This window comes from Chlorocebus sabaeus, chromosome X (genome assembly GCF_047675955.1).
Source record: "Chlorocebus sabaeus isolate Y175 chromosome X, mChlSab1.0.hap1, whole genome shotgun sequence".
In the NCBI taxonomy this organism is placed as follows: Eukaryota; Metazoa; Chordata; class Mammalia; order Primates; family Cercopithecidae; genus Chlorocebus; species Chlorocebus sabaeus.
This window is the reverse complement of record NC_132933.1, coordinates 82,657,408-82,678,716: the sequence shown is the minus strand read 5'-3', so window position 1 is coordinate 82,678,716 and position 21,309 is coordinate 82,657,408. Positions and strand designations below refer to the sequence as shown.

General features: G+C 43.1%; 1 protein-coding gene across 1 annotated transcript in view; it reads left to right on the top strand.

Moving 5' to 3' along the window:
• The window catches only part of DGAT2L6 (diacylglycerol O-acyltransferase 2 like 6), a 28,533-nt gene extending 21,345 nt beyond the window's left edge, over positions 1-7,188 (top strand). The window contains exons 2-7 of the mRNA XM_007991974.3: positions 1,127-1,237; positions 1,668-1,738; positions 2,115-2,319; positions 3,755-3,929; positions 6,385-6,596; positions 7,034-7,188. Of these exons, the coding sequence (XP_007990165.1) occupies positions 1,127-1,237; positions 1,668-1,738; positions 2,115-2,319; positions 3,755-3,929; positions 6,385-6,596; positions 7,034-7,188 (929 nt within the window). The remainder of the gene's footprint in view (positions 1-1,126; positions 1,238-1,667; positions 1,739-2,114; positions 2,320-3,754; positions 3,930-6,384; positions 6,597-7,033) is intronic.
• The last annotated feature ends 14,121 nt before the right edge of the window (positions 7,189-21,309 follow it).

Here is a 21,309-nt window from a genome sequence, read left to right as displayed (position 1 = left end):
TCTTTTTTTATTCACCATATGTATACTCAGCCCCTCTTTCTCATGAATGCGGATTTTTTTAATGGAATTCATTCCCACTGCTGTAAGATGTATCATGTTCGCAGTTACAGCCTGCTATGGTCATTTGCTAACACAGACTTCCCCTTCTGAACCTTCGTGACACTTTTGAATGGAACAAAATAAACATAGTAAAGTGGTTTTGTTGTTGTTGTTGTGTTTTTTGTTTTTTTGGTTTTTTAGAGATAGGGTCTTACTTTGTTACCCAGGCTGGTCTCAAACTCCTAGGTTCAAGCAGTCCTCTCGTTTTGGCCTCCCAAATTGCTAAGATTATAGGAGTGAGCCACCACACCTGGCCTAGTAGAGCAATTTTGTTTGTTGTTGTTGTTGTTTGTTTTGTTTTGTTTCGTTTTTTCGAGACGGAGTCTTGCTCTGTTGCCCAGGCTGGAGTGCAGTGGTGCTATCTCTGCTCACTGCAACCTCCGCCTCCCGGGTTCAAGCGATTCTCCTGCCTCTGCCTCCCGAGTAGCTGGGACTACAAGCGTGTGCCACCTCGCCCCGCTAATTTTTTGTATTTTTAGTAGAGACGGGGTTTCACCGTGTTAGCCAGGATGGTCTCAATCTCCTGACCTTGTGATCCACCTGCCTCGGCCTCCCAAAGTGGAGCAGTTTTTAATCCAAGTTTACTTTTCAGCATCAAACAGCCTGTACACTGCGGGTAACATCCCTGCTGGAATATGCAGACTTAGCAGTTCAGCACAGGAAAGTGGTTCAAGCTTTTAGAAAGAATTTCCAGAGGTCCCAGAATGGGGATTCAACTACCAGCCCAATGTGCTCTTCTTCCCATTCAGCAAGCCGTGCTGTCCTTTGACCCCAACTTCATGGTTCTGCTCTTTCTTCAGTTGAGAGTTTGACCATCAAGGAGACCCAGATCCAGGGGCTCAGAGGCCTGCCTAGACCACAGCAGAGACAAATGGAGGGCGAGGGGTTGGGGAAGAGGGGAGAAGGAGAGAAGGGTCCCACACCAGCCTAGCCCTGATCCTGTAGCGTAGAGCAGAGGCCAGGGTTATGAGCGGTGTACTAAAACTTGAAGGGAATTGAAAGGCGTGAACCCTTTGTGTCTCCTCAGGAGCTATTCCCATTCTCCTTATACCCTACTTTCTGCTGTTCAGTAAGTTCTGGTCCTTGGCTGTGCTCTCCTTAGCCTGGCTCGCCTATGATTGGAACACCCACAGTCAAGGTAAGAGACAGGGGCACAATGGTCATCCTGTTTGGGCCAACAGTGGAAGCACAGGGAGAGGGAGGTGGAGGGAGAGAGGGAGAACCAAGGGTAGGGGAGAGGCGAAGGAAGGGGAGGGAGAAGGGAGAGCAAAGCTCAGCAGGGACAGAGGTCTCTACCAGGTAGCTGAGGAAGAATTATGAGGTTGAGGTCTCTGGGCAGGTGCCCCCAGCCTCAGACTATGTTCCTGTCACCTTTCTGGTCAGCTTTAGAGGAGCAGGGGCTTCCTATGTCTTGGGGACTGGATTCAGGGACAGTACTTACAATTCTGAGGTGTCAGAAGGAGGCCCCTCCTGTGACCTGAGGACTGCAGGCAGAACTCTCCTCCTCTGGGAGAAGTAGAGGGACTACAATGCCCTACGGACTCTTCCCTTCCCTTCTGTACACACAGGCGGCAGGCGTTCAGCTTGGGTACGAAACTGGACCCTATGGAATTATTTCCGAAATTACTTCCCAGTAAAGGTGACTACTCTTCCTCGGGGTGCCCTCAGTCCCGTTGCCCAGACTCTTGCTCCCTACTCAGCTCCATGTTTTCAGAGGCTTTGGTGATCAGCAGCGAAGGTCAAGGCCCCAAGTCATAATGCAAAGCAAGGGCACGAGATGGATGGGCAGGTGGGGAGACAGGTGGATGGCAGCCTTTCCTGCACTGGCAAAGCCAGGTCAGCCTCTCTGACCATCGTGAACCCTGGCAATCCTATGACAATGATGACATGACATCCTAGTGAACAGGAATTTGGGGCTCCCGAAGGGAAACATAGACTACCTCCTTGGATTTTAGTCCACACGTCATTTCTTCCTTCTTTGTAGCCAATGCTCTGACTCAATCTCCCTCTAACAGCTGGTGAAGACTCATGATCTTTCTCCCAAACACAACTACATCATTGCCAATCACCCCCATGGTGTTCTCTCTTTTGGTGTCTTCATCAACTTTGCCACTGAGGCCACTGGCATTGCTCGGATTTTCCCATCCATCACTCCCTTTGTAGGGACCTTAGAAGGGATATTTTGGATCCCAATTGTGCGAGAATATGTGATGTCAATGGGTGAGTATAAGAAATAATTAATTCTATTTTTTTACCTACTTCAAAGGTGCAACCCCAGTAAGTCCTGACAGTCATTCCCTGCTTGAAGAGTACATGATAGAAAATAAGTCCAGCACACCCTGGGCCCGTAACAGGAGTATGTGGCTAAGCATGAGTTTCTGTCCAAGATCTGGGAAGCAGGGTTTGGTTGCACAGCAGGGGAAGTTATAGGCATTCATAAGAGTCACCAGGACTTTTTTCAGAGGGAGAACCAGAAGGCTGGAATTCAGGACCAATACCAAAGTGCAAATCAGAGGATGAAAGCCAAGAATGAAACACAAATGGAGGGAAAAGCTGGTGTGAATGGGATCACTCCGGTGAACTTCACCAGGCTCTCTCTAGGATGTCAGTTGGCATCTTTGGGCCGGTCATTTGTACACTATGGTGTCTTAAAAGCCTTTTGAAGTCTATCATACTAGCTAAAACCCTCCTGGTCCATGACTTTGATCTCCTTGGAACCCCTTCACACTTGCATAAAATGCCAAGGGATAAAGGATAGGAGTTCATCAGAGTATCCAGAACAACTTCCCCATGCTCAGCTTCAGGTCAGTGCACTGTGAAAAATGTCTCTCTCTCTGGACAAATAGTCATCCTTCTGGACACCAGAAAACAACTGAAGCCAAACATTAAAAGGTAAGATACATTTCTCTGGAGGGGCCAGGTGGGACCACTAGAGTCCCAGAGGATGCTTCTACTCTGCTCTGAGGTTAGCATGGCCCTGGAGCGGGACTCTTTCTCAATGGCTAGAGCCTGGAGGCAATTTCTGCCATCCCAGTGGAGAATAGATGGTGGGCACAGGGCAAAGATGGGAGACAGAAGTGAGAAAGGCTAGATGATTGTTATTAAACAACAGGGTGTCATTCACATTCCATCATTCAACTACATTTCAGTTTGGCTTGGGCAGACTCAGGGGTCTGCCTACTCTCCAGAAACCCCAGCCATTGGCTTCCCTTTGGCAGGTTACTCTCAGGGAGGAAGCTGGTTGGTGGTGGCTAGTCTCGATTAGCCCTGGAGGAGAGAACTCTGGAGGATCTCCAGTGTTGTCAGCCTGGGCAGAGTGGAAGATGGCTGTGCTTCATGGGTAGAGAGGGATGAGGTGGGCTTAGATACTATTGATCTGAAAGGCAGTAGGCTATGGATGGTAAGAGGCAGAGGAACTCAGTATTGACCCAACTGCGGAAGCACAGACCCCCAAGGCAAACAGCTGACCCTAAGGACCAACCAACGTTAGGCTAGAACAGTCATAACCCAGGACACGAAGGTCAGAGACAGAAAGGTGGAAACAGCAATCATCAGAAAACAGAAGAACTGTCTCTGACAGGAAGAGCCTGGAAAAACCCCTCATCCCATCCTCAGGCATGAAGTTTTTCTACCACTTGACTCTTTGGTTTCACAGGTGTGTGCCCCGTGAGTAGGTCAGCCTTGAAGTACTTGCTGACCCAGAAAGGCTCAGGCAATGCCGTGGTTATTGTGGTGGGTGGAGCTGCTGAAGCTCTCTTGTGCCAGCCAGGAGCCTCCACTCTCCTCCTCAAGCAGCGTAAAGGTTTTGTGAAGTTGGCACTGAAAACAGGGTAGGTTCCAAGGTTCTAGTGCTTTGTTGTCAGGGTGCCATAGGCCCTCTGTAGCCCTCTCCAGAATGGTGCCCTCTCTGGGCACCTGTTAGAGGGCCCCCATCTTCACTCTAATTCCTTCCGTCTACCCCCTCACATTGTGCCTTAGGGATGTTGGGGCCTCCAGATACATTTCAGTGGGCACTTTTCTTACTTGAAGTTGGAGAAAGAACAGCGGAAGAAAACCTTTTACTTTCTGCCCATTGACCTGGTAGGCTGGAGGTCTGGGAAAGTGGGGCTCCACTCTATATCAACCTGTTAACTGAGAGGCCCTGAGAATCTACCAACTGCAAGGGGAGGCACTAGCTTTGATGCTGTGAGGATCAAAAAGATAAGACATGCCCCCAAAGAGTATACAATCTGGTTTGAGAAATAGACCTCATTCATTCAGCAGTTACTGAACACCCACTGTATGTCAGGCATAGTACTAGGCATTTAGGATTTAAAAGTAAATAAGACCTGGTCCTTGCAAACTCACAGTCCAATATGGAAGAAGACAGGCCCGTGCACATATAATTACCAAATAAATACATGCAGAATCCAACCACTTACTACCTAGACTACCACCCCTTGGTTTACTACCATCATCTCTCCCCTTGGATGATTATAACACTTCTAACTGCTCTTCCTGTATCCATTCCCACCTCACCCACCCCCAAGAGTCTATTCCCAGCTTCAGCCAGGATGATCCTGTTAAACACAAGTCAGATCATGTCACTTCTCAAAATGCTGCAGTGGCTCCCATGTCACTCAGGGTAAAAACCAAAGTCCTTACAAGGGCTTGCGAGACGTGGAATAATCTGGTCCTTAGCTGTCTCTCTGTTCTCATCACTCACTCCTCTCACTCCTCTCTCATTCCATCACAGCTACACTGGCCTCTTTGCTGTCCCTCAAGCAAGCCACCCACTCCTGCCTTAGGGGCTTTGCTTTAGCTGTTCCCTCTGCCCGCAACACTATTCCTGCAAATGACTGCTTGGCTCATTCCTTTATCTCTTTCAAGTCTTTGCTCAAATGTCTCTTCTCAATACGGTTATCTGACCATCTTGCTCTATTTTTTCCCGGTTACACTTATCTTCTTATAGATCATCCATTTTATTTATTTGTTTGCTTACTATTTTCAATGTTTCTTGTCTGTCTTCCTCCCAAAAAAAGTAAACTCCATGAAGACAGAATTTTTTTTTCTTTTTTTTCTTCTTTTTTTTTCCTTTTTTATTATTATTATTATTATACTTTAAGTTCTAGGGTACATGTGCATAACGTGCAGGTTTGTTACATATGTATACTTGTGCCATGTATACTTGTGCTGCACCCATCAACTCGTCAGCACCCATCAACTCGTCATTTACATCAGGTATAACTCCCAATGCCATCCCTCCCGAAGACAGAATTTTTTAAAATCCATTGTATTCACTGATGCATCTCCAGGGCCTAAAACAGTGCTGGCACATAGAAAGAACTTAATATTTGTTAAACAAATGGAACACTACAATGGAAATGTGTACAAAGTGCAATGTGAGCACCAATTGATGGAAAAATCTTGACCCAGAATAGAGGTTTCATAGGTGGGTAACATCTGAATTGTGACTTGAAATATTAGTAGTAGTTTCCAGGCAGACCAAAAGGGAGAAAGAACTCAGGCATTCAGTGAGGACCTATGGCATGTCAGGCGCTATGCCGGGGCCTAGGGATTCAAAGATGAATATGACCCAGTTCTTGCCTTTGATTGGCTTGCTGTCTATGGGGCGAGTCAGGCAAGTAAGGAGATGACTGTAATACACGGTTGGGGCGGTGTTAGTGTAGAAGAGAGGTATGCACTAGATAAGGGGTACCTACTCCGCATTGGGGGAATTGAGGTGGTCAAAGTTTCTTTAAGGGGGTGAAATTGGGACTGAGCGCAAAACTGAATGAGCCACATGAAGACAGAGGGAAGGCACTTCAGACAGAGGAAGCAAAATGTACAAAGACATAGATGAGAGAATACAAGGCACAATTAATATGGCTAAGCAGATTGCAAGGAAAGAGTGGCGAGAGGAAAAACTAGCCAGGGAGGGAAGGCCAGAGCAAAAAGGCCGTAAGGAAGCAGCATGGTGCAAACTGAGGAGCTCTGCAAGATTTTGAGAGGAGTGGCATGTCCAGATATGCAGTTTACGAAGAACACTCTGGATGCTGGATGCAATGAAGACAGAACTTTTGAGATGAGTTTCTTCCTATACCAGGACAAGGCAGAGCAGCAGCTCCCCTCAGAGAGTTCAGCTGGGAGAGTGGGGCATGGCAGGAATGGGACATGAGGCTGGAGATGTTTGGGTGCTTGGGTTCTTGTCCTATAAGGGGGAGGTTGGAGAGGTTTCCCACCTTGGAGAGGATTTTTCTGGGGATCTTCCTCAGAGAGCTCACACTCCTGCCCCTCTCTTTGCAGGGCATACCTTGTCCCTTCATATTCCTTTGGTGAGAACGAGGTTTTCAATCAGGAGACCTTCCCTGAGGGCACGTGGTTAAGGTTGCTCCAAAAAGCCTTCCAGGACACATTCAAAAAAATCCTGGGACTAAATTTCTGTACCTTCCATGGCCGGGGCTTAACTCACGGATCCTGGGGCTTCCTGCCTTTCAATCGGCCCATTACCACTGTTGGTGAGCTTTCCAGTATCTCCAGATGGCCTGTTTCTTCATTCACTTCCCACCCACTTTAAATAATCCATCAGGTCCAGGGGGACCCAACTCACATCTGGGATGGGCAATGGGTGTGGTTGAGAGAAGGGTGGGTAGGACAACTAAACAGATAAGAGTTGTGGCCATTCATGGATGTGACATCAGCATGTGCTACAAGAGCATCACCATTCACACACATTCTGTCACCACTCTCCTGAGCTTGCTTGCATTCTCTTGAGCATGGGTTTGATTAGATGATCAGAGAACAGGGGCCAGGATGAGACTGGAGCAAAGGGAAATAATGAAAGAAGGGGAGGAAAGCCAGATACTGAGTTTCAGTACATGGCTCCCAGTGAGGGATGGGTAGTTTGAGTTGAGGAGGGGGGACTCTGATGTTTGTCTCTTGTCTTTTTTCATAGTTGGGGAACCCCTGCCAATTCCCAGGATTAAGAGGCCAAACCAGAAGACAGTGGACAAGTATCACGCACTCTACATCAGTGCCCTGCGCAAGCTCTTTGACCAACATAAAGTTGAATATGGCCTCCCTGAGACCCAAGAGCTGACAATTATATAACAGGAGGCACATTCCTCATTGATCTACCCCCTAAGCCATGAGGGATCCAAGTAGAGCCACAGAAAAAGAATTCCAGGAAAGGGAAAGATTGTAAGGATGAGAGAGGAGACCATCCAAACCAGAAATTATTTAATAAATCAGAGTTCTAGCAATAGAGTCGTCTCCCAAGTGGCTGAGGCAGGCTTAGGGGAAAGAACCAGAGGGGCAGGGGAGGACTGGGGAGGGCTGGAGCTGCACTGTAGCTGCCTGGTCAAAGCAGACGGGATTCCCTCAGTTGTGATAGAGTTCTAGATTGGCAATGCAGTTACATTGTTTCTTCTTTGAAAATAAAGTTCTAGACATATAAAACAGGATACCACTATTTCCTGATTATTCTGTGGTTCGCTATTGGGCTTCCCTCAAACCTGAAATTTTCCCTTCTAACCAGAAAGCTGCTCTATGGAGAGCCAATTTCCTCTTCTTTATTTACCCTTCATACTTCCCCTGACAGAAAAGGTGGGGGAGTGGAACCATAGCTGCTGCACAGTGTAGGAGACAGGAGCAGAAACATGGGAACTGGCACAGGTACCCGCTGGGTAGCCCACCTCTCCTGATCCCACATAACCACCCTATGTCAGAAGGGAGGGAGCCACAAGACCATGCACCAACTGTAAGTTTGCTTGATGTCAAGTCCCTACTATGTTCCAGGGACCATGACATTGCTTTCATAACCATTGTCTCTTAATAGTAAACATAAGCCCAGTGAGATTGAGATTGTCATCACTTCTATTTCACAGTAGCTAAAGCTCCTAGAGGGTTAGTAACTTGCCCAAAGCCACACAACTTTGGATAGAACTAGCATTCAAGCCAAAGTTCTCTCCAGTGCACCACTCCATGTCCGCATTCCTCATTTTCTGGAGACCCGTTTTTCAGCTTCATTTTCCTAAATGAGGCCCCCCGGCACTCCACCAAAATTAGTTCATAAATGTGGGCAAAAAAGGCACTGATTCTACTCACAATGGTCCTATATTAGGCCCCAGGGAAAATAATTGATTAATTTAAAAAATCTTTCTATGTCAATAGAAAGGAAATGAGAACACAGAGGGTCAATTGATTTTCACCTAGGGTGCCAAGACAATTCAATGTGGGAAAGAATGGTCTTCAACAAACAATGCTGAGAAAACTGGACATCCACATGCAGAAAAATAAAGTTGGACCTTACTTCATATCGTATACAAAAATTAACTCAAACGGATCAAAGACCTAAAGTGAAAGTTAAAACTATTAAACTCATGGAAGAAAACATAGGTGTAAAGCTTCATAATCTTGGATTAGGCAATGACTTCTTAGATATGACATCAAAAGCACAAACAACAAAATAAAAAATAGATAAGTTGGACTTCATTATAATTAAACACTTTTGTGCTTCAAAGGACACCATTAAGAAAGTGAAAAGACAACCCACAGAATGGGAGAAAATATCTACAAATCACGTATCTCATAAGAGTCTAGGAGCCAGAATAGATAAATAATTCTTACAACTCAACAACTGAAAGACAATTCAATTTTTAAAATAAGCAAAAGATTTAAATAGACATTTCTCCAAAGAAGCTATACAAATGAAAAAGTAAGGGTCGGGTGCAATGGCTAACACCTGTAATCCCAGCACTTTGGGATGCCCAGGAGGGAGGATGGCTCGAGCCCAGGAATTTGAGACCAGCCTGGGCAACATAGTGAGACCCTATCTCTACAAAAAATTTAAAAATTAGCCGGGTGTGGTGATGCATGCCTGTATTCCCAGCTACCGGGAGACTGAGGTGGGAGGACTGCTTGAGCCCAGGAGTTCAAGGCTGCAGTGAGCTACAATCGTCACATCACTGCACTCCAGCCTGGGTGACGGGGTGAGACCCTGTCTCTAATAAAACAGAAAAAGAAAAAGTGCTTAAAATCATTAATCATTAGGGAAATGCAAATCAAAACCACTATGACACCATTTTACACTCACTAGGATGACTATAATAAAACAAGATAGACAATAACAAGTATTAGTTAGGATATGGAGAAACTGGAATTCTTTGGCATTGCTGATCGTAAAATGGTGAAGCCACTTTGGAAAACAGTTTGACAGTTCTCAAAGAGTTAAGTGTAGAGTTACCATATGACCCAGCAGTTCTACTTTTAGTTATATACCCTTCAAATTTAAAACATATGGTCACACAAAAACTTGTACATAGATGATCACGGCAGAATTATTCCTAATAGCAAAACAGGGCAAGCAATCCGAAGGTCTACCAGCTGATGAACGGATAAATGCATTGGTGTCTATCCATACAATGGAATATTATTTGGCAGTAAAAAGGAATGCAGTGATGATACATGCTACAAAACAGATGAACCTTGAAAACATTATGGTAAGTGAAAGAAGCCAGACTCAAAAGGTCATATATTGTATGATTCCATTTCTATGAAATGTCCAGAATGAGCAAATATAGAGATAGAAAGAGAGAAGAGGAAGAGAAATTGTGAAGGAAGAAAGGAAAGGAGAATGACATCTAATGGGTAGGGGTTTCTTTTAGGGGTGATGAAATGTTCTGGAATTAGATAATGGTGGTGGTTGCACAACCTTGCAAATATGCTAAAACCACTAAATTGGACACTTTAAAATGGTGAATTTTATGGTATGTGAATTCTATCTCAGTGAAAGAGCAATGTTTAAGAAAACTTAGCCTTTTAATTTAAGGGAAAAAAACTGTGAGCTCTTTTAAAGTAAAAAATTCACAATAAAAAAACGTAAATGCTTTCTATTTTGAAATGATTGTAGATTTACAGGTAGTTGCAAAATTAGAGTCCCTTGAGCCCTTTATCCAACTTTCCACAATGGTGACGTCATATGTAACTGTAGTACAATATCAAAACAGTAGATTGACACTGGCACAATACTGTTAAAACTTATTCAGTTTTCACTGGTTTTACACTCACATATGTGTGTTTGTGTGTGTGCGCTTGTGTGTCTATGCAATTTGATCCCATAAATAGATTCATGTAACTCCCATGACCATCATGATATAGAACTGTTTTATTACCACAGAGGAACTTCCTCATATTACCCGTGTATAACCACACACCCACACCTTTGTCCCTGTCCCTGGTAATCACTGATCTACTTTCCATCTCTACAGCTTTGTCATTTCAAGGATTATACAAATGGAATCACAGTATGTAATATTTTGAGATTGTCTTTTTCCACTAAGCATAATGCCCTTAAAGAGCTAAGTTATAATGTATCCATAGTTCATTCCTTTATGTTGGCTGGGCAGTACTCTATGTTCTGCACACGCCAGAGTTTGTTTAACCACTCACTCATCGAAAGACATCTGGATTGTTTCCAGTTGTTTGGCTATTACAAGTAAAGCTGCTGAAAACATCTAAAACTTACACCCTTCCCAATATATAAGAAAAGAAACGTCAAATCAATAAAATATCAAGAAGAGCTGTGATTTAAAATCAAAATACAATATTTTGAATTTTGACTCCATGAACACATAACGAGCCAGGCACAATTTTGGCAAAAATATTGTCTCTCTTAAGAACATATAAAAGTAGGCAGAGTGAGATATCAAAGAAAGACATTTCATTCTGAGCAAAATGTATTTCCGGTGTAACAAGTACAGAAAGAGAATTGGTTGCTGTAACCAGTCCCAGAATTGGGACAAAGGGTATCTGCAGGTTCCAGCACAAAAGCATTGAAGTTTCTGGCAAAGTTAACTGAAATCTTGAAAAGGAAAGCTACTATTTGCAAACAAGTGTCTAATATCAATGGAACAAGACTTTTTTTATAATCTAATGCTGTCACAAATCCACACTACTGAGAAATACAAATCAAGGCCTGACTATAAAGCAGAGATGGCTGAATTGCTAGATTCTCAAAAGAATTCAGCCATAAAATGTGATTGAAATAGGAGAGCAAGGGATCATTGTAACAGTTGCTATAGAAATTACCTTGTTCCAAGTATTCACCACGGGTCATTACACACCTCATTGACAACAAAAACTTTCCAGAGAGATGACCCTATTATAAAATACACCTGGAGGGCCCTGAGAGTAATAAAGAATTCCTGTGTTTACTTGAGGAATATTTAGCAGAAAAATATGACATCTTCATTCCAAACTTTGAGGACTTGTATTTCTTTCTTTTTTTTTTTACTTGAGATTTCATATACAGACCATATGATATGGTTTGGCTGCGTTCCCACCCAAATCTCATCTCGAATTGTAGTTACCATAACCCCCACGTGTTGTGGGAGAGACCCAGTGGGAGGTAATTTAATCATGGAGGCAATTACCCTCATGCTGTTCTTGCGACAGTGAGTTCTCACGAGATCTGATGGTTTTATAAGGGACTTCTTCCCCTTTTTGTTGGGCACTTCTTTCTCCTGCCACCATATGAAGAAGGATGTATTTGCTTCCCCTTCTGCCATGATCGTAAGTTTCCTGAGGCCTCCCAGCCATGCTGAACTGTGAGTCCTTTATAAATTACCCAGTCTCAGGTATGTCTTTATTAGCAGCATGAGAATGAACTAATACAGCAAATTGGCTCCACAGAGAGTGGGGTGCTGCTGTAAAGATATCCAAAAATGTGGAAGTGATTTTGGCACTGGGTAACAGGCAGAGGTTGGAACAGTTTGGAGGTCTTAGAAGAAGACAGGAAAAGGTGGGAAAGTTTGGAACTTCCTAGAGACTTAGAGAGCTCAGAAGACAGGAAGATGTGGGGAAATTTTGAACTTCCTAGACACTTATTGAACAGCTTTGATCTAAATGCTGACAGTGATATGAACAATGAAGTCCAGGTTAAGGTGGTCTCAGATAGAGATGAGGAACTTGTTGGGAACTGTAGTAAAGGTGATTCTTGCTATGCTTTAGCAAAGAGACTGGTGGCATTTTGCGTCTGCCCCAGAGATCTGAGGAACTTTGAACTTGAGAGAGATGATTTGGGGTATCTGGCAGAAGAAATTTCTAAGTGGCAAAGTGTTCAAAAGGAAACAGAGCATAAAGGTTTGAAAAATTTGCAGCCTGACAATGTGACTGAAAAGAAAAAAACATTTTCTGAGGAGAAATTCAAGCCGGCTGCAGAAATTTGCATAAGTAACAGGGAGCCAAATATTAATCACCAAGACAATGGGGAAAATGTCTCCAAGGCATGTCAGAAACCTTAGCGGCAGCCCCTCCCATCACAGGCCTGGAGGCCTAGGAGGAAAAAAAGGTTTAGTGGGCTGGGCTCAGGCCCCACCTGCTGTGGGCAGTCTAAGAACTTGGTGCCTGGTGTCCCAGCTGCTCCAGTTATGGCTAAAAGGGGCCAAGGTACAGCTGGGGCTATGCTTCAGAGTATGCAAGCTCCAAGCTTTGGCAGCTTCCACATGGTGTTGGGCCTGTGGGTGCACAGAAGTCAAGAATCAAGGTTTGGGAACCTCCACCTAGATTGCAGAGGATGTATGGAAATGCCTATATGTCCAGGCAGAAGTTTGCTGAAGGGACAGAGCCCTCATAGGGAACCTCAGCTAGGGCAGTGCAGAAGAGAAATGTGGGGTTGAAGCCCCAACACAGAGTCCCCATTGGAGCACTACCTAATGGAGCTGTGAGAAGAGGGCCACCATCCTCCAGACTACAGAATGGTAGATCCATCCACAGCTTGCACCATGCACCTGGAAAAGCCACAGACATTCAATGCCGGCCTGTGAAAGAAGCCAGGAGAGGAGTTGTACCCTGCAAATCCACAGAGACAGGGCTGCCCAAGACCATGGGAGCCCACCTCCCAAGTCAGTGTGACCTGGATGTGAGACATGGAGTCAAAAGAGATCATTTTGGAACTTTAAGGTTTAATGACCGCCTAACTGTATTTAGTACTTGCATGGAGTCGGTAGCCCCTTTGTTTTGTCCAATTTCTCGCATTTGGAACAGGTGTATTTACCCAATACCTGTACCCCCATTGTATCTAGGCAGTAACTAACTTGTTTTTGATTTTACAGGCTCATAGGCAGAAGAGACTTGCCTTGTCTCAGATGGGACTTTGGACTTAGACTTTTGAGTTAATGCTGGAATGAGTTAAGACTTTGGAATGGCCAGGTGCAGTGGCTCACCCCTGTAAACCCAACACTTTGGGAGGCCAAGGCAGCTGGATCATCTGAGGTCAGGAGTTCGAGACCAGCCTGGCCAACATGGTAAAATCCATGTCTACTAAAAATACAAAAATTAGCCAGTTGTGGTAGTGGGTGCCTGTAATCCCAGCTACTCAGGAGGCTAGAGGCACGAGAATCACTTGAACTCAGGAGATAGAGGCTGCAGTAAGCCAAAATCACACCATTGTACTCCAGCCTGGATGACAGAGTGAGACTATGTCTCAAAAAAAAAAAAAAAAAAAAAGAATTTGGGGAACTGTTGGAAGGGCATGATTGTGTTTTGAAATGTGAGGACATGAGATTTGGGAGGGGCCGGGGCAGAATGATGGTTTGACTGTGTTCTTACCCAAATCTCATCTTGAATTATAGTTCCCATAATCCCCATGTGTCATGGAAGGGACCTGGTGAGAGGATTTTTTCCGTGTTTTTTTTTGTTTTGTTTTGGTTTTTTTTTTTGAGACAGAGTCCTGCTCCGTCTCCCAGGCTGGAGTGCAGTCTTATGCAATCTTGGCTTACTGCAACCTCCGCCTCCTGGGCTCAAACCATTCTCCTGCCTCAGCCTCCTGAGTAGCTGGGATTACAAGCACCTGCCACCATGCCCGGCTAATTTTTGTATTTTTAGTAGAGACAGGGTTTCACCAGGTTGGCCAGACTGGCCTTGAACTCCTGACCTCAGGCGATCCATCTGCCTAGGCCTCCCAAAGTGCTAGGATTACCGGCATGAGCCACTGTGCCTGGCCAAGAGGTAATTTAATCATGGGGGTGGTTACCCTTATGCTGTTCTTGTGATAGTGAGTGAGTTCTCATGAGATCTGATGATTTTATAAGGAGCTTTTCCCCTCTTCACTCATTCTTCTCCTTCCTGCTGCCATGTCAAGAAGGATGTGTTTGCTTCCTCTTCCACCACGATTGTAAGTTCCCTGAGGCTTCCCAAGTCATGCTGAACTGTGAGTTAATTAAACCCTTTTCCTTTATAAACTACCCAGTCTCAGGTATGTCTTTATTAGCAGTATGAGAACAGACTAATACACTATATAATTCATTCTTTTAAAGTGTACAAATTTAGTTTTTCATATGTTCACAATGGATGTCTATTTTAAGGCATCTGAGATAGTCCACTCTCTGAGAAAAAATAATCCTCCAAAGGAAGCATTTCTCCTTTTTTAGGCTAGTCAATCCAAAAGAAGCATTTATGATATAACATTTCTATTGAATGTTTGGTTTTACATAGGTAACAAGAGTTTTTAAAATAATATATTTGGATTTTCTTTTCATTTATTTTCATGATCAATTTTGGTATTTTTACAGGGTGAGATGAGTCTTCAGGAACAAATTACAATGTATTATTATATTGTGCCAATAGAATTTGAGTTTACCTTATGATAGCCTAATATCTGAACTTGGCCCAGGAATCACTAAGCTATAAATTATTCGCAAACAATATGGTTGTTTACTTTAAAAACTCAAGAGAAGAAGCTGAGAAATGGTTAGAATTGATAAAAGAGTTCAGCTAAATACAAGATAATATACACAAAAATAAACTTTTCCTACATACCAAAAACGACCAGATTAGAAAACACAATGGGAGAAAGAGCTACAAACATTAATGAGATAGTAAAGGAATGTGGGAATAAACGGAGAGATTTACCATGTTCCTGGATGAGACAATTCAATGTTGTGAAGCTATTATTTCCAAATTATATTGAATGTTTAATGTACATAAAATACTAACAGGGTTTTGTCTGAAATGTAAGAAATTTATTCTAAAATTCATCTGAAAGAATAAAGTCGAAATAACATATATATATATATGTCTGTGTGTACACACACACACAGACACACACACACACACACACTGAATACAGGATAAAGGAACCCTCACAAATAAACAAGGAAGAGGTGGATTGTTCAATAAATGCTGCTACAGGGAAAGTAAGCTATTATTTGGAGAAAAGAGCTAAAATGTCATGCCGTATACCTAAGTGTATTGTAATTAAAGAGTTTCATTTAAATCATCAAACCATAAAAATAATAGAAAAAACGGAAGGGACTCCCAGAAGATGGGCTTAGGATTTAGAGTTCCTCTGCTTGCAGTTCTTTTGTGTCTGTTCCCTGAAGAGAAAACAGTGGGGCCCTCCTCAGAGCCTACAAAGGTTTTTCCTTGGTCCTGGTGCTTTCTAGGCAGAAGCAACCCAATGGCACAACACTATTATCTTCGTGTGCAGCAAAATCGGTGGTCAAGGTCCCTTAGCATTCGTGGAGCTGAAAAGAATTGAATAGGGCCTCCGCTCAGGCACCCCTCAGGTGCCACAGGCCCAAGCTCACTTCTATCCTGTCGCCACATAACAAGAAAGTACCAAGAGGGACAATGGAGAGAGGTTGGATGTAAAGTCGATAGGCGAACGGTTCCTTGTTGAGGGAAGGAAACAGACCTTCAGACTCACTGCTGCTACCAGGTCCAAGACTGTCACAGGGAACCCACTCTTTTCAGGCCTCCACAGCATAAACCACCACAGTCTCAAGGCATGATGTCTGAGGAAGAACTAAAAACATTCACAGCCCACATGCTGGCTCCCAAGACCTGGTGGCACTTTTTCTCAGCAACCAGTTTTCCTGCTTTCGCCAGTAACTGGAAGAAAACAGAGCTTAGGGATGGCCTTGGACAGGGAACTGGTGAGTCAGAAAACAGAGCAGTCATGCTGATAGCTGGAGGAGGGCTCCACCCCCTTTACAAACCAACCGCCTGGCGGTAAGCCAGGTAACACAGCCCAAAAGCATCTGTGCAAACAAGTCCTCCCTGAAGACAAGCAGAGTCTGGGAGATGCCTCACTCTTATCTCCGAGATCTCTCACACCATATGACATATACAGGTCATTATAGCACATGGTGTTCGTAGAGGATTAGCAGTTCAGCAAATGTGTCAACCTGACAAATCGCTCAGTGCTTTCAAGTGATCACTACCCTGTTCTTTGGTTATTTTAACAAATGCTTATGGAGTTCCTATTATGTGGCAAGAACTGTTCTATTAGGTTGGTGCAACATAATAGAATTACTTTTGCACTAAGGCCGGGCGCGGTGGCTCACGCCTGTACCAGCACTTTGGGAGGCTGAGGTGGGCAGATCACAAGGTCAGGAGTTCGAGACCAGCCTGGCCAATATGGTGAAACCCTGTCTTTACTAAAAATACAAAAATTAGCCAGACATGGTGGCGCGTGCCCGTAGTCCCAGCTACTCGGGAGGCTGAGGCAGAAGAATCGCTTGAACCAGGGAGGTGGAGGTTGCAGTGAGCCAAGATCGCACCACTGCATGCCAGCCTGGGTGACAGAGCGAGACTCTGTCTCAAAAAAAAAAAAAAAGAAAACAGAATTACTTTTGCGCCAACCTAACAGATGCTGGGATTGCAGCACTGAATAAAACAAAGACTCTGCCCTCAGAAAGTTTGTATTCTAGTTTAGGGAAGCAGACGATCAATCAAGTAAGCAAGTCACACCATTAGGTAGTGACAAGTACCATGAAGAAAAATCAAGGGCTCAGCGGGAGTCCGACTTCAGCTGGGGTGCTGACAGAGACCCTTCCTGGAAATGTGTTATTTGGATAGAGATCTGAATGAAGTGAGGCAACCAGCTGCCACTGGGGGAAGAACAGTCCAAGCAAATGGACCAGTAAGGACAAAAACACTGAGAAGGAATCTACTTGGCATGTTTAGGGAACAGCAAGATGGCCTGGTAACTGGCCAGGGTGAAATGAACAGGGGGAGAATGAAAGATGAGGTAAGAGAGGTGATAGGGACTAGATCAAGTAGGACCTCAAGGATCAAGGTGTTGACTTTGGATATTTTTTCTAAGTGAGAAGAGGAATTGTTGGAGGAGTTAAAATGTTTTATTATGAAAGTTTCTAAACAGATACGAAAGTAGAGAGAATAGTATGATGAACCTCCATAAATTCATCACCTAGATTCAACAATTATCAAGATAATGCCACTTTCTTCATCTATTTCAATTTTTCTATTTTTGCTGAAGTATTTTAAAGCAAATTTCACCCTTACGTATGTCACATCTGAAAAATATGAATACTTTCTTACATAAAAATAAAGCCATTATCACAACTAACAAAATTAATTCTTTGGTATCATCTAATGCTCAGTCCATAGTCAAATTTCCCTCATTGCCTTAAAATTGTTTCCAGTTGGTTTATGATGTCCCATAAATTACTTTCATCTAAAGCAGTCCCTCATCTCCTGTCCCTCACTTTTTTCATACAACTGACTTATTTTTAAGAAAAGGGGTCTCACTGTGTTGCCCAGGATGTAGTGCAGTGGTTATTAATAGGCACGATCCCACTACTGATCAGCACTGGAGTTTTGACCTGCTCCATTTCCAACCTGGCTCGGTTCACCCCTCCTTAAACAATCTGGTGGTTCCCTGCTCCCAGGAGGTCACCATATCAATGCCAAACGTGTGCCAAACTTAGTGCAGATACCCCATTGGCATAGCAGACTCCAGCCCAGAGCTCTTGGGCTCAAGCAATCTTCCTGCAGCCTTCCGAGTAGCTGGGACTACAGGTACATGTCTCCAAGCCCGGATCCACTGACTTCTTAAAGAAACTAGATTACTGTCCTGTAAAAAGTCCTGGATTCTGGATTTCTGTTTGCTTCCCTGTGGTATCTTTTAATTTGTTCCTTTATTCCATTTCTTGTAAACTGAAAGTTAGTCCAAGGCTTGTTTAGATTCGGGATTAACTTTAGAGGTAAGAATAAGTATAGGTAGGTCCTTCACATTGGGTTGCCCCACTTTTAGTGACTCTAAGTTTGATCAGAAATGCAGGTGGTGACAGCTTGATCTTTTCATTGTGACATTCTACATCAACCTTTCACCTCATGGTTTTAGCAGCCAATGATCATCATTGACTGACACTATTATTTCATCAGAGGTTGTACAATAATGTTTTTCTATTTCTATCACTCCCTGCACACTTATTAGCTGATATGATACAGTATATCCAGAGACATCTCACTTCCATCTCCACCCCCTCTAACCTGTCCCTTCCCTCTCTCTACAGATAACCATTTTTGTTAATCTGGGGTTTGTTTTCCTTCTAGAGTACTTTTTGCAACAAAAAGCATTTCTAGATCTATTATATATAATAGATATATATTAGATCTATTATATGTAATAGATAATAATGTATATAATATGATATATAATATATATATTTTTATTCCCCCCATACCAGTAATACAAAAGGTAGTATTACTATATATGGTGCTCTGTAACTTGCTTTTTTCACTAAAACATATTCTGAAAGTCACTCCACATCAGCGTCTAAAGATTGTCCTCATCATTGGAAGGGTTTTGAGCAGGGAATGGCAAAATCTGGCCTACAGTTTAGAAGCCTTCCTCTAGCTGTCTTGTAGAAAATAGAATTTAAAAGGGCAAATGCCAAAGCAGGGAGGACATTAAGAGGCTATCACAATGGTCTAGGGAGACCTGGTGATGAACCGGCATGGATAATGCAAGTAAGGCCAACACCCCGGGCATGGAGGGGCCCGGGCCCCTAACAACTTCACTGAGCAGAACTGCCACAGTAACGCAGATACCTTGTGATGACTGAAAGGAAGAAAGAGATAGATCTTTAACTTATTTAAGCCATATTTTATTTTGGATCTCTGTCACATGCACTGAACCCACATCCCAACTAACAGAAATCATTCTAGTTCTAATATGTTCTTATTGTTACAATTGAGAGTCAAGAAAACTGGCTTCTTGTCTTGACTGGGTTGGTCATGCAACCTTGGGCAAAGAAGAGCTGTGTGGGTATTCCAGGTAGAGGGAACAACATGGGAGAGCTTTCAGAGGCTGTGAAATTTAGCCTTTATCTCCTAAGCAATAGTACCTGAAAGTGACAAGTGCAAAAGGAAATTTCAAAAGATTAAATGGGTAGTGAAGGGAAGAGAAACCAGGGACCAAGAGACCAGAATAGAAATCCGGCCCTAGTCCTTGCTACTACCCAATAGGCAGTCATTGATGACTCAAGATAACTTATGTCCTCAAAGACTTGTCATGGCTAACCCTACCACTACCTCTCTGACCCCACTTCCTACTCCTTTCTCTACTTGTTGCTCGCCACGCTGGCCCACTTGCTGCCCCTTGAACAAGTTAAGCATGCTCCTGCCTCAAGGACTTTATACCTGCTATTCTGTCTGTCTGCAGTGACTTTTCCCCTAGAGCCACATGCCTTCCTTTGCCAACCTATCTAAAATTGCAACGCATTAACCAGCGCCCTTACTCTGATTTATTTTATTTTGCAGAATGTAGCACAACTTGGTATTATGTTGTATTATATGATATGATATGATATGATATTATATATGTTTGCTGTTGTCTTCTCTCCCTAGAATGTAAGCATCATGAGGACAGAGACTTTGTCTAGTTCACTTCTGTAACCCCACCACTTAGAACACTGCATGAAACGTAACACGCAATAAATATTTGTTGAACAAATGAATGAGATAGATATAAAAAAGATTTCGCTTAAGCCTTTTTACTCGTACTTTTCTTCAAGGAATCTTAGCTAGAGAAAATGTGAGGTAGCAGTGGTTGGCAGAGGAGGGCTGAGATGGAAGACTTGGTCCTGAGACTAAAAACATCAGGGAAGGAGCTTGAAGAGGAGCCAAGAGGCTTAGCCCAGCTCCATTTACAGACTGAGAATCACTCGGGTCAATATTTGTGGAGACTCTTTTCTGTAACTATCGAAACCTGCTATTTTTGCAGCCCTTTCTTTTCCCTAAAGTTATGAATAAATTTTTAAGAAAAATAGACTTTAAATTTAGGAAGAACATTCATAGGAAACTCTTTAAAACCTCAGATGGGGAAGAATTGATTAAACAACACGCAAAAAGTATAAACCTCAAGAGAAATGATTGATAAATTCAACCACATTAAAATTAAGAACTTGAAAAAAAATCTCTAAAAAAGGGAAAAGGGCTGGGCAAAGTAGCTCACGCCTTTAATCCCAACACTTTTGGAGGCTGAGGTGGGCGAATTGCTAGAGTTCAGGAATTTGAGACCAGCCTGGCCAACATGGTGAAACTCCATCTCTACAAAAAACACAAAAATTAGCTGGGCATTGTGGCATGCACCTGTAGTCCCAGATACTTGGTAGGCTGAGGCACAAGAATTCCTTGAGGCACAAGAATTCCACCCAGGAGGTGGACGTTGCAGTGAGCTAAAATCGCACCACTGCACTCTCTAGCCTGGGCCTGGGTGAGAGAGTGAGACTCTCTCTCAAATAAATAAATAAATAAATAAATAAATAAATAAAAAGTGAAAAGACAACCTACCAACTAGGAAAAGGAGAATTCATTCAGCAAATATTATTGAGCACCTACTATGTGCCAAGTGTTGTCAACAGCCCTTCAGATACATCAGTGAACAGATCAAAGCATATTGTTTAGACTTAGGGAGATAATCTCCAGAATTAAAACCAAAATGAGTTAAAATTGTTTACCCTTAGGAAGTGGAGAGAGGGTTAGAGAACTGTTCTTTTTCATCATAAACCCTCCATACTATTTTATTTTTTATTACTTGAATTTATTACTTTGTTAGAAATTTAAAAGAGAAAACATTGTAACAAAATAAAAGGTACTTTATAAATTTTTTTTTTAAATCCCTACTCTCAGAGGAGCATTTTATTTAAAACTATGCCTTTGTTCTCACTTATAGGTGGGAGCCATATGATGAGAACGCATGGACACAAACAGACACTGGGGCCTACTTGTGTGTGGAGGAAGGAAGGAGGGAGAGGATCAGAGAAAATAATGAATGGGTGCTAGGCTTAGTACCTGGGTGATGAAATAATCTGTACAACGAACCCCTGTAACATGAGTTTACCTATAAAACAAACCTGCACATGTACTTCGGAACCTAAAATAAAAGTTTTTTTTAAAAAAACTATGTCTTGATTACTATGA